At 35.8% G+C, this 20401-nt stretch overlaps 1 protein-coding gene across 7 annotated transcripts in view; it reads right to left on the reverse strand.

Moving 5' to 3' along the window:
* KIF20B (kinesin family member 20B) overlaps nt 1-20401 on the reverse strand; it is a 66028-nt gene that overhangs the window by 503 nt on the left and 45124 nt on the right. For 4 of the 7 annotated variants that reach the window (XM_045810066.2, XM_045810068.2, XM_045810064.2 and 1 more), the window contains exons 23-32: nt 19529-19654; nt 18737-18864; nt 17187-17342; nt 12432-12608; nt 10798-10908; nt 8451-8648; nt 7604-7672; nt 6091-6192; nt 5541-5691; nt 1335-1477 (exon numbers count right to left, since the gene is read on the reverse strand). In XM_045810066.2, coding sequence (XP_045666022.2) covers nt 1335-1477; nt 5541-5691; nt 6091-6192; nt 7604-7672; nt 8451-8648; nt 10798-10908; nt 12432-12608; nt 17187-17342; nt 18737-18864; nt 19529-19654 — 1361 coding nt within the window. Of the gene's footprint in view, nt 1-1334; nt 1478-5540; nt 5692-6090; nt 6193-7603; nt 7673-8450; nt 8649-10797; nt 10909-12431; nt 12609-17186; nt 17343-18736; nt 18865-19528; nt 19655-20401 lie in introns of those variants that run through there. The other 3 variants (XM_087862912.1, XM_045810067.2, XM_045810069.2) reach the window with 2 other exon arrangements.

Here is a 20401-nt window from a genome sequence, read left to right on the forward strand (position 1 = left end):
TTTGGAGGCAAATACCTCAAATAATTTTTAAGAAAAGATCTTTTGCAGCAACAAGTACAATAATCCCCCTTATCTGTGGGGCCTATGTTCTAAGATCCCAGTGGATGCCTGAACCAAGGATAGAACCAAACCCTATGTTTACTGTTTTTTCCTATACATACATACCTATGATACACTATAATTTATGAGTTAGGCACATTATTGTATTAACAACAATCACTAATAAAACAATTATAACAATATACTGTAGTAGGTTATGTAAATGTTGTAGGTCTCTTCTGTCTACATATCTTATCATACTGTACTTTCTCATCTTCTTGTGATGATGAGAAATGATAAAATGCCTATGTGATAAGATGAAGTAAGGTGAATGTGTAGGCACTGTGACATATTGTTAGGCTACTACTGATCTTCTGACAATATACCAGAAGGAGGATCATCTGCTTCCAGACCACGATGACCACAGGACATTGAAACCATGGAAAACAAAAGCAAGGATAAGAAGTGACTACTGTATATAACTTAGGAAAGTAGAAAGAGCATTATATTGCAACTAAGAAAAGAAAGAACTTCAGCCAAGGGAAGAAATTATGTACTAATCAGACAGAGAGTGAAAAGTGACCAAGAGAATAGTATTTCCAACAGCATGTCCTAATTGACCCTAATTCTTCACCACCTGCGTTCCAGTGTCTTGTATCTGATAGGTACTGTTGCAGAAAGTCTCTCCCCTGATTTCTCTGAGCCACTTCCTGTTGAAGGCTTCTCCTTAAATTACTTTTCTACCATCCATTTCATCCACTAGGCAAATGCAAGCCTGATGGAAAATTAGAACTTCCCCTGTAATAGCACAGACTGTTCTGAGTGAAGAGAATGAGTCATCAAGTCAGGATGACAAACTACAGTCTTTTCTTAAAAGAACCTGGAAGGCTTAGAGGAAGGGTGGGAGGAAATGACTGAATGTCAATTCTGTATTTTTACCAGGCTCACTTAGGCCCAGATTTGTACAACTCTTATGATATAGTTAACAAGAAAAATAGGTGTTAGAAGCAAATAAACTACTAAACAGTATTAATTCTAATGATGGAATTAAAATTTCTCTGATTAATTTACAAATGTAAATACGTGACACTTGTATACATTAATGCAACACTTATAATTATTACAAATTTAACACATCAAATAGCAAAAGTATAACATTTAAAGCATATTCCAAGAGAACTGATCTAAAGAATAAAAATTCAAACCATTATAAAATTCAGATTGTTATGAATACCTCCAAATTAAAAAGAACATGGACAGTTTTACTTTTAAGAAAACCAAAAAGAGTAGCTTACCACTTGCCCAGATATATCAATAGGAGATGAAATTTCATTTGTGTATAATTTCCGTTTGGCCCGTTTTGGTCGAGACATATTTTCTTTACTTACTTCTACATTTGAGAGCTTTGAAGAGCTCATCGTTTCAATTATCTTCTTTGCTGTGAAAAAATACATATATTACTTAAATTCTGAAATAAATAACTTTCTAACTGGAAAGTTTTGAAATCCTTAATAAAGAAAAACATACCAAGTTAAAGAGAAAAAGCACTGCAACTTATAAATGGTGAAAGGACATGACTAGTCAATTCACAAAGAAAAAATTAAATGTCTCATAAATACATGAAATAATGATGAACAGCAAAAACAAAAAAGCAAATAAATAAAACATCAGTTGACTAATGTTCAACATGGTGAAAGGTTTCGTGAATTATAGTACAACCAACAAAACTCAGGTGTTTTTAATGACTTGAAAAGGTTCATGCTGTTATGCAAAAAAGCAGGATACATATATCCCGGACCATGCAGCAGTACTCATACGTAATCAATACACAATTACACACAAACACAATCAATATTAAGTGAAAGCAGTTTAGAATTTTGAGCCCTTTGCTTACCGTTAACACACACACACACACACACACACAGAGAGTAAATCAAATTGTTAATAGTTGATTGCTTCTAGGAAGTGGAATAAAAATTTTAAATTCTTACTTTGTACATTTGTTTGTCTTTCAACAGGTACATACTGATTTTAATAGAAAACATATTTCCATCTGGGAAACCTCCTGGGTAGAAAATCCTTATACATATAATATCAACTATATATTTTTTTAAATAGAAAAAACATTGAAGGAAATATGCTAAATTGAAAGTCTACTTGTCGAGGGTTAATCTGGGCTTGAAAGAGCTGAGCTGCCCAATGTCAGAGCAGCCAGTTAAGTCAATAAGCCAAAATAAAAGCAACTCTTAAGCCTTTAACCACCTACTGCAATAGAATAAGCAAGAGGCAAAACCTGAGAAAGCGCCAACTCCCACCCCCACCTTCCATCCTTCCCCATGGGTGGTCTAGGTCAGGAAGATCAGTAAGGGGTGGGGATGTCCGCCCCTGCCAAGGGAGCGCTGAACAGAAAGCTCTGGCTCTTGCAGTTTTATGCACCTTGGGGCTGGAGGCCAGAAGGAAGGGCTAAGAGTGGAAAAGTAAAATCAGAGTGGAGAAAGTGTCTTCAAGGTTCCCTCCCCTTTCCGGTCATAAGAAGGTCCCAGGCAGAGGTGCCTGAGGAATTTCTCTGCTAAAGGCCCCCAGTAAAGAGGCTCTGAATGAAGGCACCTTGGCTAGGACTACAGATATGTATCAGGACATAGGTGGCCAGGGTCCTGAGTCCTTGACTATAACTCCCTTCAGAGACTGCTCTCCTTAGATGTGGGGAAGGCGGCTTTTCCCCATGAAGCCTAACATGTAAAGCCTCTGTAACTGCCTATGGTCAGCCTAAAAAGAAAAAAAAAGTCACATATGGGATTTTGGCCAGGCGGGAGCCGCCAAACTCCTCATGACAATGTGCCAGCCACTACACTAAGAGCTGAGGATGGGAACCACACAGACTCACTGCACTTGTGAAGCTCAAACTGTAGTGGAAAAGATAAGAAAACAAAAATTAGAGATTAAATAATTCAATTTGCACTTTGAAAAGATCCTTCCGGCAGCCATGCACTGGATGAACAGGAGACAGACAGGAGGGAAAAGTTGGGAAACCAGTGAATGAAGGAATGAAGTAACTGGTTATCAAGAACAGTAGAATTTTAAAAATTAATCTCTATTTTTTCCCTACGTTTTCAAGTGATCAACAACAGACACAGTACAGTTATAATCCAAAATAGGGGTATCTTATACTCCTAGAAATAAATGTTCAAAAATCCACACTAGGGGGGTGCCTGGGTGGCTCAGTCATTAAGCGTCTGCCTTTGGCTCAGGTCATGATCCCAGGGTCCTGGGATCAAGCCCCGAGTCGGGCTCCCTACTCGGCAGGAAGTCTGCTTCTCCCTCTCCCACTCCCTCTGCGTGTGTTCCCTCTCTCTCTCTGTGTCTCTCTCTGTCAAATAAATAAAATCTTAAAAAAAAAAAAAAAAAAAAAAAAAACCACACTAAGGGCGACTGGCTGGCCCCGTCAGAAGAGCATGCAACTCTTGATCTTGGGGTGGTGAGTTCAAGCCCCATGTTGGGTGTAGAGATTAAATAAATAAACTTAAAAAAAAGACCCCACACAACGTATACAATTAGGGAAGTTGTTAAAGAGCTGGGTCAACCAAGTAAGGGAGTCAATTACCACATGGGTACTTACCTTTCCTTGAAAACCTATTTTCTTTTGCTATGGAAGTGCTTATCAATATAATTTAAATAAAATACTTAAGAATCTAAAATAACAAGTCCTGCCTCTCCACATATAGATATTTAACAGTTTGCTGTTGTCCCTCCAGATATCTTCTATGCTTACACTAATTACACCTTTAAAAAATACGTGTTTTTTGAAAAACACATACAAACGGGGTCTGGTACGTCTGAAGTTCCCAAGCTGTGCACGAAGATGTACTACAGCAAACTCACAAGAGCACCTAGAAATATTTTAAATATTCGAAGAAAACAGTGACACACAATAGCTCAAGGAGTTCATACTTTCAAATGATAACGCATTACATTCCTTTTGATGATGATGTATCTTTACAACTGTGATTTTCAGAAGCTGAATTTTCTGTGGTTTTTGGCCTTAGCACTAATGGATAAAATATTTGTGTTTTTCTTTGGGTGTAGGGGAACAATGAAAAAAACTCACTGAGACATTAAGGGCACTGCGAACCAAGAAAGTTTGGGAATCTCTGTGTAAGTTTTTACAGAAAGTGTTTTTACACTTCAACTCTCTCCAGCTTTATCCTTCCCTGTTCTCCTCACCTCTAGTCTCTAATTTATCCCACTGCCACCACTGAGGCAATCTCCTGAAAATCCTGAGTCCACCGCCTGCCTCTTCCCGCAACGATCTGTCTACACTCTCCATGCCAGATGTATACTGTTACCCCAGTGCCTGCACATGCCCTACACTCTCCTGGTACTCTGCCTGTGTTAAAACTGTTCCCTCCAGTAGGTGTGTGTGTGTACATATAAATGTCTGTTTGTATTTATTATATACAGAAGAAGTATATATCTTAGTACGTGTTTATACACAGATAATTAATATGGTTAATGTTACATCATAAAGAAAAAACCATGAAGCAACTAAATCCAATAGCTACCTATAGAAATACATATTTTTGATATATATGAATGGGTAATGTTTGTCAATGCATAGAAAAAAAATACTATAAGAATATATACCATAATATAGTGATTACCTCTAGAGGGTGTAATCCTGCCAGCATTTCAATACCCAAGTTAATCCTACATCTTCAAAAAAATAAAAAATTTCCCTTAGCCTCTGAATCAAATAGCTCTCTTCCCTCCGATACCACCATAGCACTTTGCTTGGATCCCTGTAACTACACTAAGTGGGCTGCTCTGGATGAATTCTGGATGAATTAAGTTGATCCCTGAACAACACAGAGCTTTGGGGTGCTGACCCTCCCATAATGTCAAAAATCTGAGTACAACTTTTGACTCTCTAAAAACTTTACTAATAGCCTACTGTTGATCAGAACTCTTACTGGTTAACACACATTTTGTATGTATTATATATTGTATTTTCACAATAAACCAGAGAAAACAAAATGTTATTAAGAAAATCATAAGTAAGAAAAAATACATTCATAGCAATGTACTTATCAAAAAACATCCACAGGGCACCTGAGTCAGTTAGGCCTTTGAATCTTGATTTTTGCTTCAGTCATGATCTTAGGGTTGTGAGATCAAGCCCCCTTTTGGGCTCCATGCTGGACATGGAGCCTGCTTAGGATTCTCTCTCCCCCTCTTCCTCTGCCCCTCCACCTCTAAAAACAAAAGAAAACAAAAAACATCCACATATACGTGGACTTGTACAGTTCAAACCCGTGTTGTTCAAGGGTCAACTGCACTTACATATCGTTCTTTCTCCTCCACTCCAGTGAACATCTAAGCATGTCATCATCTCATGCATCCTCCCATGGTACTCAACATAGGACAATGTCTATTCAAACTATGATAATCACTGCTGTTGAGTTAAAAAACACCTAATATAAAAGGTCATTTAGTTTTCTGCAAACCTTTTGATTGAAGAATTGTTGGAGAATGTTGTAAGAAGTCTCCAAATTTCTGTAGTGTTCCTTCTTTTTTCTTAGTGGCCACATTTGTATTTACTGTGGATGCCTGACTCCGTAAAGAGTATGTTTTCTTAGATGACGGACGTTTGGAAACCTAAAAAACAAACATTTTTTGTTACTGTCGATGAGAAATGTTAGAAGAAAACAACTGTAACCACAGTTGAATTAAAGAGGCCAGACAGAGGTCACAAATTCGCAGGCAGGTTAATTCAGGATTAAGTATATGAGGAGAGGGTGAAAGAACCAAAGAATGGCAAAATGGGTGTGATAGGCTAACTCAGAAGTATCACGAAGGGCCTGCTGCTGGCCTAATGTTAAAGGTTATTATATTCTAAGCTGAATTAGATGAGTAAGAAATGGAAGATAAATGAGTTATAACTAGACAAAACTGGATTTCCGGGTAATTACTGATCAACTTTGACATCTTTATTTTTATATTCTACTTTATAAACATTAAGAAAATGGTCAATTCTGAACACATTAAAAGACAAACCTTTTGTTCCTTTTTGACAGAAGAATTTCTATGCTCAGAAACAGGAGACTTCAAATTAGGTCTGGGTGTAGCATTCTTCTTATTTTCACATTTCACCAAGTCCTAAAATTAATGAAATTCACTGGTTAATTTCTTAACAATATTTTCTTTCTCTAGGCTCAAAAAAAAAAAAAAAAAAAAAAAAGATGATGGTTCTCTGAAGATATTTTGGGTTGTCACTGCTGGGAGAGGAGGATGTTTATTGGCAACTAGTGGTAGAGGCCAGGAATGCTCCTAAACACCCTTGTAAATGCATAGGAAAGCCTTCCAGAACAGGAATACAAGCCCAAATGCCAATCATACTGAAGTTGAGAAACCTGACTGAAGGTATGACTTTTTCTCCCAGCTTTATTGAGGTATTATAGACATAACATAGGTACGTTTAAGATGTACAATGTGAGGATTTAATACACACATATACTGCAACATGACTGAAGGTATGAATTTTTCACATATATCATAAATAATGAAATTACATAAGCTAAATAAGAAATAGAAGGCATAACATCTTTTATTTGAACCCCATTTCTAAAATATAGCAATACATCTACTCTTTCCCCAACTCCCAAATCATGCAGAGTATCTATGTTTAAGAACTCTAATTGAAATTTGGTAGCATCAAGAACAAAACAGAGCAAGTAAAAATCTTCAATATAAGCACAGGCAAAATGCTAAAATCAAAAAATATAATCTATCTTCCCTACTAAATAGGCATGACATATTACATTTCTTTCTCCCACATAACTTCTCTTTAGGACAAAGTCTCTTCTAGTATATTAACTGAATCAAACTTACACAAATCCTAGTTGTACCAAAGATTATAAGCATAAAAGGAAAAAAAAAAAGGCAAGGAAAGAAACAAAGAAAAGATCATGACTGAACCTCAGAATTCAAGTTACAAAGTAGAAGTCATAAGGGTAATAAGAAGCGGACTTCCTGAAAGGGGAAAGACAGATGGTAATCAATGGAAAACAAATGAAGAGTAATAACTCCATCATACGTGCAGTGTGCAATAAAGAGTTCTCTGGAGTTGTCACTGGATTAGAATATATATAGCACTATATAAACGGTTCTCATGAGGACCTTACAACACTCACTTTATTAGAGCAGTGAAGAGCTAGTAAAAACAGGAAAAAACCTTAAGTTTCTACATGATTTAACTACATGAATCTGTATATCTATTCTGAAAAACGCCTGGGGAGTATATACCAACAGTAAAATGAATAAAATAGTTGGTGTTTAACCCTCTGAGTACACAACCAATTTTTCCTTTTCCCTTGAAAAAACGAATCAAGAAAAAGTCAACAGAGATCATAATGAAATTAAAATGCTATTTTAATGTTGTCTAAAATATAAATATAAATTAAATAAATATTGAATAAAAGTTAACTAAGGCTCTACAAAACAATCACTAAAGGTAATCTAGGTGTAGCAGGAAAGATGCTAAATAATATTCATTCAGCAAATTTATTACCTGACAGAGAGCCTCAGGAGTATGGTTAATACTATTTCTGCTCTTCCACCAGCTTGAAAATATACTACTCTTCAAAGAGGTAAAAAAAAAAAAAAAAAAAAAGTTGAAGAAAAAGTTATTGTGCTAGAGAGTTTATAGTTAGTTTTAAATTTAAAACAAGTTACTTTTAAAACTAAATATTACCATTTATTATGTATCCACCACATGTGGAACAAACGCTAAGCATTTTAAACATATTATCTCTAATCCTTTATTTCTAAAAGGAGAAAACTGAGAACGAGAAAGTTATGTGACCAGCCAAACCCACCTGGCTAGGATATGGCAGAAGGTTCGGTAACCCCACAGTCAGAGAGCTACAGTAGGAAGTAGTAAAGAGTTTTTATCCTACCACTAAATAGAGGCCCAAATTTTAATATACCGGCTGATAGAAAAAGTTTCTCTTCCAAAACCTACTCTAACCATAGAGAGCTAAGATTTTAGTTAAACAACAAAGATTATATTCAAGCAAGTTAGCCATTTGGTTTCTCTAATTTATCAACCCATTTCTCTTCCACTGGAGTTTGACCAGGACTGGTGCACTGAACTAGCTCTCCGGGGAAATCCACCATCACCTGACCTAGCACAGCTTCAATGAAACAAGGGCTAAGTTTTAATAACCCTAAGCTTTTTGTTTAAGGACTATTAGACTATAATAATATTCTTAAGGAGTATAAAATATGCCACAAATTATGATTTTGGTCTCCAATAGCAGTGCTTATGAACAAGAGGGCAGTATAAAAGTTTAATTATGTATAATAACTGAGCTTAAGGTTTGCTTGCTAAATTCACTCATTACTTAAGTACTTACCTCCTCCATTTCATTACTCTTCCTCTTCCGGGCCTTGGAAATCTTAACCGTCACAGGTAAAGTGCAACCAGGGTGTTTCACTGCCATTTTGTTTGGCTGTAAAGGTGTAAACTGAATCTCTAACTCAGGTTTTGGAAATCGAGTAGTTTGATTATTTTCTGTTGACACTTCACAAGAGTCAAGGACTACAGAGCCATCCTACAGCATAATTAAAAAGAAAAACAAATCTTATTTGCAGAATATGAATTCATGAATCGCAAAGAATTAACTCTTTCAAATACTTATCAGAGACAATGAATTGGAAAAGATTAAAAGTGTGCTGGCTCAAATTTACCACAGAAAGGACAGAAAGATCGGTGTTACCATCCACCCTCTCCAGGTTTACATACGATATGCTAAAATTCAAGGAAATAGAGATCAGTATTTCCCAAACTTGTATGATCATAAGAATAATTCAAACAATTTGTTTAAAGATTCTTGGACCCTGACACAAACCTACTAAATCTCCTAGGAAAGAGTCTAGGATTTTTACTAAGCACCCTAATTAAGGGAGATTAAAGTTGGCTTCAAATTCTTTGTTACTCCTCCCATTGAGAGATGGAGTCTCATTTCTCTTCCTTGAATCTGGTGGAAATAACATCATCATTCTGAGGCTTGATCATAAGAAGCACTGTAACTTCCACCCTGTCCTCTTTGAAAAGTTACTTTCAGGACGCTCCCCCTTCAAAATGCCTCATCTCAGAATGCAGCCACTGTGCTGTGACAAGCCCAAGCCACAGGGAGAGGCCACATATACGTTCAACTGAGCTCCCAGAATCAACTATCAGCTACATGAATGAATCATTTAGACTTTAATTCCAACACAGCATATCGAGTTCATGAAGGAAAGAGAAAGATACAAAATAGCTCTGGGAAACAAACTGAGGGCTTCAGAGGGGAGGGGGGTGGGGGATTGGGATAGGCCGGTGATGGGTATTAAGAAGGGCACATATTGCATGGTGCACTGGGTGTTATACGCAAATAATGAATCATGGAACACTACATCAAAAACTAAGGATATACTGTATGGTGACCAACATAACATAATAGAAAATTATTATTAAAAAAAAAAAAAACCCAAAAAACAAAATAGCATAATAAAACCATTCCCCAAAACTGGAATATACAGTAACTGCTGGAATTCTTAATAAGAATTGGAATCAGGAGGTTTTAGGACATAAATTTATATATATATACATATGTATTTGTATAAATATAGAGTTATATATAAATTTATAAAGAAATGTTCCATATATAACTGCCTTTGCAATCAAGATTAATCTTGTTTATGAATCAACTCCAAATTTCTCTTCAAATGATATGATCTGTCTCTAAGGCCAATGCCAATTATCCGAAATTCCACCAAAAACTATCAAAGAAAGGGCAAGAGAAAAGAATGCCTTGTGCTATTTCCCCAGATTAAAATGCCCTTCTCTTCCCATTCACAGCTTGGTAAAAGTCTATTCACCTTCAAGACCCAGGATGACGTTACCTTCTCTAACCCACATTCACAACCACTCAGGCAAAAATTCATCACATCCTCCCCGCAGGCAATGTTCCTTCTTAGCACTCTCTTCATGACTCTTAGCCCATAAGATAAAGTCAAACAAGTACTCACTTAAGTATCTGTTTTACTAGAGTCTTTACTCCTTGAGGCTGGCAATCATGTCTTACGTTTGAACTCTCAGTTGGGAACAACTTAGCAATGTTCCCAACCAACACTAAAAACTCCCAATAAATGTGTTTAAAAAATAAATGCAAAAAAGGAATTTGTCTTCAAAACTTTAAGTGACATAGAATTTTTATCTATTTCATATGTAATCTAAGACTCTATTATCCAAAGTGGTTTACAGAACCCTAAACCCACTATAGATTAAGGAAACTCATTGTGAATTACTGAGAGTTGGTGACAAAGTTATTAAACGGGTACAATTTAAAAAAAAAAACAAAAAACTACTAAATAGAATGCTTATTAAAAGGACCTCTTATGAGGGCTAATATTCATCCATATTTTATCTTTTGTAGGATTTCCTATTTCTGACCACCAAGTTTGTTTATATTAACAAATCTGTTGTTTACAATAAGTATCATTTTGAGAGGAGATTAATATCGTTGGGGGATCTAATCTTCCAAAAGAATTTCACTTCTCATAAGCCTTTAGGTTTTCCTTCCCACAGCCAAGAGCACATACAGCTAACTGCACAGCAAGGTACAACAATTGATTAAATTAAACTTGCACGTGTTATTTATTAATTAGCGGTCACTGGTAAAGAGGGTAACAAAGTGGACAGTGTTACCAAATGCCCACCTCTACTTCATTCCTAGACATTTCAAAACTTGTTGATAGAGGTTCAGTTTCAACTCTGCCAGGATCCATTGAACTCATATGTGTAGGCTTGATATCCACATTCTGTTCTTCCTAAGAAATATTAAAACAAGCCATTGTAACCAAAAATATATTAAAACACTTCACCTAAAGAACAAAAAACCAAGATTTGGGTGGATTATATCATGGAAGTAATGAAAGACTTCCTCCTCTCTTTTATCCTCAGAGACTTAGGAAAGGCTGGGCACCTTGCCAGCCTCTAAGCCTGATTGAAAGAGAAATCTGAAAGATTACTTTCAATTTTCAAGGTTTTCTTGTATTCTCATTTTACTTTCATTGCAACTCTCTCAGCTAGATTTGGCAAGAATCATTATTCCCACTTTCTAGATGAAACCAAAACCGAGAGATGTAAAATCACATGGCCATGGTCTGTACTAAGTTGGAAGTGTTGGAACCCCAACAACTGCTTTGATAACACCATTCTGAAAAACTAGAGGAGTCTTGAGAATGCAACTATCAGAGTAGTAATATCAGAGTAGTATCAGAGTAGAAAAGACCATATTGATACTAAACCTTTTCTTGCTGCACAACTCATCCCTTTTTCTCAGTCATAGGATATGCTCTATTCCTATACCCTATTTAAGGGATCTATAAAGAAGTATCAGATTATATTTTTAATAAATTCCACAATGGGCCTTCTCATGACTGCCATCAAAAGCAGAAGTCAAATGTATCTCTTATGTCACCTACCCAAATAAAACTGTGCTGTTTTACAAATGTTCTCAATTAATTTTCACAACTCTAGTAGGAAGACATTACTATCTCTGTTTTAGAGAAGTTCAGATATAATAAGTAATTTTCCCAAAGATCCCAAAACCACAGTGACAGCAACAGACACCTAGTTTTTCTAAGTTTCTTGTCTGTGCTGTATGTACCACATGCTACTACCTCTCTTTTTTAGCAGTCTTCCTCTTAGAGTCATGAAGTCTTTTGTTGTGACAGACATGCACATACATTTCTTTTCCTATTGTCTGGAGGCAGCAAATTTTTAAGTATAGATCATTTATTCTGGAAAGACTAGCTTCAAATGTACCCTGATTCGATTACACCAGGAAGTAACTATCTGTGAAATGCAATCCTCTCTCCATGCAGGGTTCCCAACCCCAATGAAACATTACAAAAGTAACTCCAGAATGACTCACCAATGTGAGTCATTACCAAAACAATTCATTTTCAAAACAATTCATACCTTTATATAGTAAACTTAGGGTGGGCCCAAGTATTTAAATATTACCAAGAATTCAGGTTGAATCACATTCCCACATTTGAAAGGTAGATGAGGGACTAAATCACAAATTGTTTATTTTCTAATTACTCTACCTGGAAGATATGACCAAAATATTTGAGAAAGTACTATTTCTCAGTTGGCAAATTGATCATAATCATAAAACTCTGAAAACTTGAAATATGCAATAACAATCCAAATAATTTTTGAAACTCTGATTCCCCTGTAATCTATTGAAACTTACTTTTTTATCCTCTAAGAGTTAAATCATTTTTAAAAATTCCTCTGTTCAATTAAAAAAAAAGTAATGAAAGAACAAGATTCTACTCACTGTTTCAGAAGGCTCCAATGTGATCTTTTTTAATTGCTCAATTTCCTTATCTTTCTGTATATTACTGGAGATCAGTTCCTTCAGCTGTATTTCTAAAGCTGCGACCAGTTGATCCCGTTCTTCTCGCCACTTCCGAAGGTTCTCATCTTTCTTTGCCAGTTGTGTTGTAAGTATGTCCTAACCAGAAAATAAAGAAAATGTTATGAAACTAAGATTTTTTTGAAATTTTTACTAGAAATAACACAACTATGAATAAGACATGTAACAAATTACATAGTTAAGGTTAGATAAAATATTTACTTGTAAAACAAAATACACAGGGACACCTGGGTGGTTCAGACCGTTAAGCAGCTGCCTTTGGCTCAGGTCATGATCCTAAGGTCCTGGGATGGAGTCCCACATTGGGCTCCTTGCTCAGCAGGGAGCCTGCTTCTCCCTCTGCCTGCCACTCCCCCTGCTTGTGCTTACTCTCTCTCTCCCCCCCTCTCTCTGGTTTAAAAAAAAAAAAAAAAGCCTTTATATATTTACTGTCCACATGCTGTATTTATCCCTATCCCACCTCATTCCAAAAATCAGCTTATTGGTCACTTCTTTCAGTAAGAAATTATGGCTTTTAATCTAATACTAGCATTTCCCCCAAGATTTTGGAAATGAGAGGGTAAAACTACAGTCAAGCAAATGACAAAACTAATAGCAACAAACAATAGAGAAATGAAAATTTGAAATACCATTTTTCAATGAGTTCAAAAACCAAGAAACAGTGGTGAATTAAAGAAAATATGGGTAAGACCTAAACATGAGAAGCTGCAAAACACTGCTGAAAGAAAAGAAAAATACATCAATAAATGGACAGATAGTTTGTGCTCAATGATTAAAAGACTCCATATTGTTAAGATGTCAGTTTTCCCTAAATAGATCTATAGAGTCAAAGCAATTTCAATCAAAATCCAGGCAGGTGAGAGCGTATGTGTGGAAATGGGAAAGCTCACTGTGAAAGTTATATGAAAATGCAAATGATCTAGGATAGTCAAAATTATGTTGAAAATGAAGAACAAAGTAGGAACAAATACACTGTCATTTCAAGCCTACTATAATAATCAAGACAATGTGATAATGTTATGAACAGAGATCAGCAGAACAGAAAAGAAGGCCCACAAGTGCATGGTCAACTGGCATTCTACAATAACACCAAAGTAATTCAATGGAGGAAAGGACAGTCTTTTCAACAAAGAATGCTGGAACAGGGGCGCCTGGGTGGCGCAGTCGTTAAGCGTCTGCCTTTAGTTCAGGGCGTGATCCCGGCGTTCTGGGATCAAGCCCCACATCAGGCTTCTCTGCTAGGAGCCTGCTTCTTCCTCTTCCACTCCTCCTGCTTGTGTTCCCTATCTCACTGGCTGTCTCTTTCTGTCAAATAAATAAATAAAATCTTAAAAAAAAAACAAAACGAGATTATATTGTTAAAAAAAAGAACCCCAATCCTAATCTCATACCATATACCAAAATTAATCCTTGAACAAAAAGTGGTAGAGCAGTGGGAAAGTTTTTTTTCAATAAATACTACCAGGAAAATCAGTAATCCACATTAAAAAAAAAATTAGTCTTGCTGCCTAACTCACTCCAACACAAAACTCAACACTAGAATCAAAATATGAAAGGTAAAACTCAAACAGGAAATAGCATAAAAGAACATCTTCACGTCTTTGGGGTTAATAAAGGAAAAGTTAGGAAAATGAACTAAAGTAAATTTAGGAACTCATATTCATAAAAAGGCAACATAAAAAGTAAACTAGAGATTGAAAAAAGGTACTTGCAACACATAACAGAGAGCTCCGATCCAGAAAGTTTAAGAAGCTCCTACATATCAAGTAGAAAAAGCCAGACAGTCCATAGGAAAAAGGTAAGGAGCTTATAATCTTCAACCTCATTAGTACTCCAGGAAAAGCACATTAAAACCATAAAAAATGACCAACACCACCATGTTTGTGGGAATACACAGCAACTCCAATACTAATTAGAGTACAAATGGGTACAACTACTCTGGGAACCAATCTGACATTCTACCAGAGTTCCATACGTGTATACCTTATCATCCAACATTTCTATTCTTGGCTAACTATGCAAGAAAAACGCATGCATATGTGACTGAGAGAAATGGATAAAAATGTTTACAGGAGAATTTACATGTAACAGCTCAAAGCAGAAAATAATTCACATATCTCCAACATTAAAATGAATAGGCTGTGGTATATTCATACACTGCAATATTCAGCAATGAAAATGGACTAATTCCAGCTACATGTGACATGAAGAATTCTCATGAACATAATATTGAAAGAAGCCAGGAAAAACAAATGCATCCTGAATAATTCCATTTACATAAAATTCAAAACTGGCCAAAACTAAAGTACAACATTAAAAGACAGAATAGTTATTACCACAGGGAAAGAAATAGAAGAGGAGCCCCCTGGGGGGCTGGTAATGTTCTATTTCTTGAACTAGGTGATACTTAAGTGGATACTGACTACAACAGTTCACCGAACTATTGTTTTGTTTATTTACTGTGATTTACTGTGTTACATGTGACAATTTTACAAATTAACAATATATACCTTAATATGGCAGACACATACATCCTAGGTATGACTGCAAAGAAATATATGGGAAAAAGAAGGAAGCTAGCTTTGTCTAGGATTAAAAACTTAAAAGTAGATTTTAGGGCACCTGGGTGGCTCAGTGGGTTAAGCTTTCAACTCGTTGATTTTGGCTCAGGTCATGAGACGGAGCCCCACGTGAGGCTCCTCCCTGGATGTGAAGCCTGCTTGAGATTGTCTCTCTCTCCTGCCCCTTCCTCCCTCCTCACCCTCAAGCACGTTCTCTACCTCTTAAAAAGCAAAACAAGTTAAAGTTGGTTTACTTGCTAGCACTGCTGCCAGAGGGATCACTGACTGGGAAAAGAAAATAGCTCTATTCCTGATTTAGAGCTGGAGTGGCTGACAGTGCCAACAGTTTTGATTTCACTTCTTGCCTCTTACTATTGCCCAGGAAGGTATGATGGGCTGTGGGACAGGAGCAGAGAACTAGTAGCAACCTTTCCTGTTGAGACAAATGCAGCATCAGTATCCGGCTCAACCCACCATCTTCTGAAGGTACATTTAATCACGTGGAATTGGCACATGAAATATATTGCCATCTCAGAGTTGTAGTAATGAGAAGCTATTAGTCTCACATGATTTAGCATATGACAAAAAGAGTCAAGACTCTAAGAAAATGACAACTAGGGGGTGTCTGGGTGGCTCAGTCGGTTAAGCGTCTGCCTTTGGCTCAGGTCATGGTCCCAGGGTTCTGGGATAGAGCCCCACATCGGGCTCTCTGCTCAGCGGGGAGTCTGCTTCTCCCTCTCCTCTCCCGCTCTCCCCCACCTCATGCTCTCTCTCTCACTCTCTCTCTCAAGTAAATAAATAAAATCTTTAAAAACCAACAACAACAACTACTACTAATGTAATGTAGCATTCTAGATGAGACCCTGGACCCAGAAAAAGACATTAGTGGGAAAACTTATGAAATTCTAATAAGGACCACAATTTAGCTAACAGAAATACAATAATGTTAATTTGTTGATTTTGATCATTGTACTATTGTTACCTAAGGTGCTAACATCAGGAGAAGTTAGTGGTAAGTATACAGGAAGTCTGGATTCGTTTTGCAACTTTTCTATAAATAAAATGATTTCAAAATAAAAAGGTAAAATTATTTTTAAAAATCAGTGGGAAAATCACCCTTAACTTACTGAAAATTAACATCCTGGCTTCACAGGGAAGCTCAGCTATTATCTGTAAAACTCTGTCATAAACAAACAAATAAAAATACCAGCAATGACAATGTGACACTGCCAAGTTACTACTACTGTAAGGAGAAAATCAGCTTTTCATTTAAAGATAGTGTCAATGTGTTGCACAATAGCTTTCCTAAGACCAACAATACCTTTTAACTTATTTTCTTCTGTTGGCAACAGGAGGTGTCAAACAGGCTAAGCAGTCAAGTAAAACAGGAAGGGAAAAACAAGCTAAGATAGAATTGCTATAAGAGCCACAGCTAGTCAAGATAAAACCAAAGGTTATTTCTACCTATTGTCTTCTAGAAACAATTTAGTTGACTTTTTTTTAAGAAGATTTTATTTATTTATTTTAGAAAGAGAGAGAGCACAAGCAGAGGGAGGGGCAGAGGGTGAGGGAGAGAGAATCTCAAAGCAGACTCTGTGCTGAGTGTGGAGCCCAACAGAGGGCTCGATCTCACAACCCCACGACCATGACCTGAGCCAAGACCAAAAGTCAGACGCTCAACCAACTGAGCCACCCAGGTGCCCATAATTGACTTTTTTAAAGCCCTGATAAAATCAGCTTATGAAATAACATACACACACCATGTTAATAGAATCTACAGTTCACAGTGCAAAATTTTATAATAGAGATAACCCTATAGCAATCAAAGGGAAGAGATGTTTAAGTTCTGTACCTACATACTGAGATGTAATTAGGCATTTTCCCAACTTGCTAAATGGACTGAAGAAAGTTAAAATAAGAATGTAAGTGAACTTCAAAATTGGGACAGAAAAGTCATCTTACAAATAGACAAACTGTCTTTTAAAAGAGCAAGAAAATCAGGCAACCATGTAAAGACTGGTAAGAATCCCAGGGATAAACTTAAACCAAATCAGCTGGTGAAATACTTCAAAGATAAAGTATAATTGTTACCAACCACTTCATTTTGTTGTTTCAAACAACGCTCTCTGTCTTCAGCATACTTTTTCATCTCTTTGTTTCGTAGATTCTCAGCTTCTTTTGCTTGAGTGATAAGCATCATTTTTTCTTCTAGCCATTTCTTTCTGTCAGCTTTATATTTATGTTCAGATTCCTATATATATAAAAATAATACAAGTAACTATCACATGCTTAAATAATACTTAAGTCATAGTCGACAAATTTATTTTTAGAACATATTCATATAAACCATCACTTTTTACCTTTTTGAAAATTAAAAATAAGTGTTTTTCCTTAAACAATGATAAAATCAGAGTTTATTTCAGATTATAAAATGAATGCTGCTGATTTCCTTTTCTAAATGGACTTCCTTTTATAAACCTATTTTGCTATGAAGTCCATTTAAGGACTCTCCTTCATCAGTGACCTTAAGAACAAATAAACAATCTCTATTTCTGAAAGAGTTACAAAGACCCAAGTCTTTCTACATGTCAGAAAAGAAAAAGTCTTGGTTTGTGATGGTCATTTCTAATTGTATGGTTTCAAAAATAAAATATTCCTGGGTATACAGGATGCAAAAAGTAACTTGTGCAACAGGATATTCATGAATCAGAGGAACACTGAGAATGGCTAGACTGAGAATAAAGCTGATCAGTAATTTCCATTCCAGAATTACAAAGTTCATAATCTATGTGATTACATCATTTGAGAAGAACATAAAATAAAGGAATACTCCTTAATATGAACATTCCCAATATAGCTAATATTTTTTCATAAGTAATGGAGTATTTACTTTGTTCTACCTGCTTTGGGATTTTCCCAATTAGGGTAAATTCTAGAATATATAATTAATAGTTAATGAAAGACTTTTTATTTGTTCAGTATCTGATTACATATAGCATGTATTTAAGAAAATAATTTAGATGCAGCCAATTTTTTAAAATCACTATTATGCTTTCTTCAATCTCAAAACTAGTTCCTTCTAGTAAAATGTATCAAATTTTAAGTGGTATTTGGTAAACCCCATTAAAAAATATTTCCTCCACATGTGGTATTCTATACAGTATTTAGAATTGAACAGGGAATAAATACAAATGCAAAACAGAATATCCTTTATATAATAGAGTTTCAAATATACTCCTGTGTCCAGATACACAACTGTATTCTTTACCAACTTCATAACTAAAAATTAAAACGATTATATACAAAATAATCTTCCTAAGAGTCCTCTTTTCCACAGCAGTATTTGAGGACTAAGAAGTTTAAGGAGTAGAAAAATAGGTACAAACACATAACTAGTGATTTAAGAATTAAATACATAGAAAATAAAAGAGAAGACCCAACCACTGTATTTTCATTGGCACTAACTGGTGGTTTGTATCTTGGAAATTTCCGCCCCATGTCGATTCAATGTATACTGAAAAACTATACCTATATGTTCACATTTCCCAGGTAGCACTTCACCCATATCTAAATTATAAAATACTTGCTGAACTCTCCTCTCATGAGAAATACCATGGCTAGATACATATATACATAAAATCATACCTGTAACTCGTCCTGAAGCTTACTGAGCTTTTCACTAAGTACATCTGTGTTATCCTCAAGTTCTTTATTTGACCTTTGATTACTTTTGCCTTCCAGAACATTGCATTTTTCCTTCCATTTTTCCAATTCTAATTTGAAAACATAAAATTATTTTTTAAAGCACATGCAAAAGTTATACCATATAGAGATACATGTGGCATGAGATACAGACAAGAATCAGTAGAACCCAGAGGAAAAACATAAACACAGATAGAACTGAGACAATTTCAAGGGCTGCACTTTTAAGAGCTCTTACCAAATTCTTAGAGAAGAGTAAGTACAAGGACCTCTCAGGAACCCAATGAATAGTGTTCAGAGTATACAGTATAAACACATCTCAATCTTAATTATATAGGAAACCTCACATGGTTCTCAAAAATCAAAAAAAATGTGATAGTATTCTGAAGGATGGAATCAGAGTATTTACCAAGATAAACATACAAGATGATACTAAGAAGCTGGACAGAGCTGAAACTCAGTTGAAAATTTGTTTTTAACGGCTGGGAAACATTGCAAGTTATCATCCAGTTATTATGAAAGTGTCCTTATTCCTTCTTTACTACAATTTTACTTAGATAAAACAATTTTCATCACATTGGAAAATGGCAAGTGACCGGACACTCCAAAAACACACCAATACTTTTTCACTATGAATTATTATAAATACTAAACAACTTTTAAAAAGGAAAGAAATCTAGGGAAATACAGAAAATGGCAGGTAGGTCTGGAGATACTTAAGCAGTCTTGTTGTACCTGCGGCCAGTCTTTCGGCTTCCTCCAATTTAGCCTCGAGCACTCGGTCCTGTTCCAGCTGAGTTTGTTCCTGTTCTTCCAGGGTCATTCGCATGTCTTCAATTATTTTCTCTTTAACATTTAGATCTAAAAATTTAGGGAGAACATTTTAGAAACTACTAACATTTACATCTAGATACCCACTTTGTCTTGAGTTCTTCTAAAATTAAAATACACTTTTATTACCCAGAATAGAATCTGAGTTCCATGCAGACAGAAGCTTTGTCTTGTTGCCTGTGGCACCTCGAGGCCTAGAACAGTAGTGGCAGCTATGAAGCATCAAATAAGCATCTGACAGATAGAGACCGGAAAGACTGCACGAAGGGATAGATGGATGGAAAAGACAATCTCTTCGGACAAAATTAACAATTTTTATACTATTAAACTATTAATACTAATAAACACAAATCTTGGGATTTAGAAAAAAATGTTATTTGGCAAAACATTTCTTTTCAGTGTTAATATTCTCAAAGCAAAAGTAAAACGTTTGCCTCCTAAAAGCAAAAAGGGCTCCATCCCAATTTGACTTTTTTTTTTTAATCTCAAGTAATTATGTTTTCTACAAAAATTTCCAAAGCCAAAAATCTCCAGTATTTTTAAAACCAACTCTTCAGGAGTGACTGTGCTACTAGCCTTAAAATTGTCTCTGGCCCTTAAAAAAGGACTACAATAATGACTTATAAACAATTCCATTTTAGCGCTGTCTGCTAGAAAGAGGTACGAAGGAAATTACTTTGTTGCCTCTGGTGACGGCCACTGTTTGTAGCAGGGCACATTTCAGACACCTCACCAAAACTATTACTGATGTTAGAGGTAATAAACCTATAAATGCAC

Source organism: Ursus americanus, chromosome 6, assembly GCF_024610735.1.
Source record: "Ursus americanus isolate L20-20 chromosome 6, mUrsAme1.1.p, whole genome shotgun sequence".
Lineage (NCBI taxonomy): Eukaryota > Metazoa > Chordata > Mammalia > Carnivora > Ursidae > Ursus > Ursus americanus.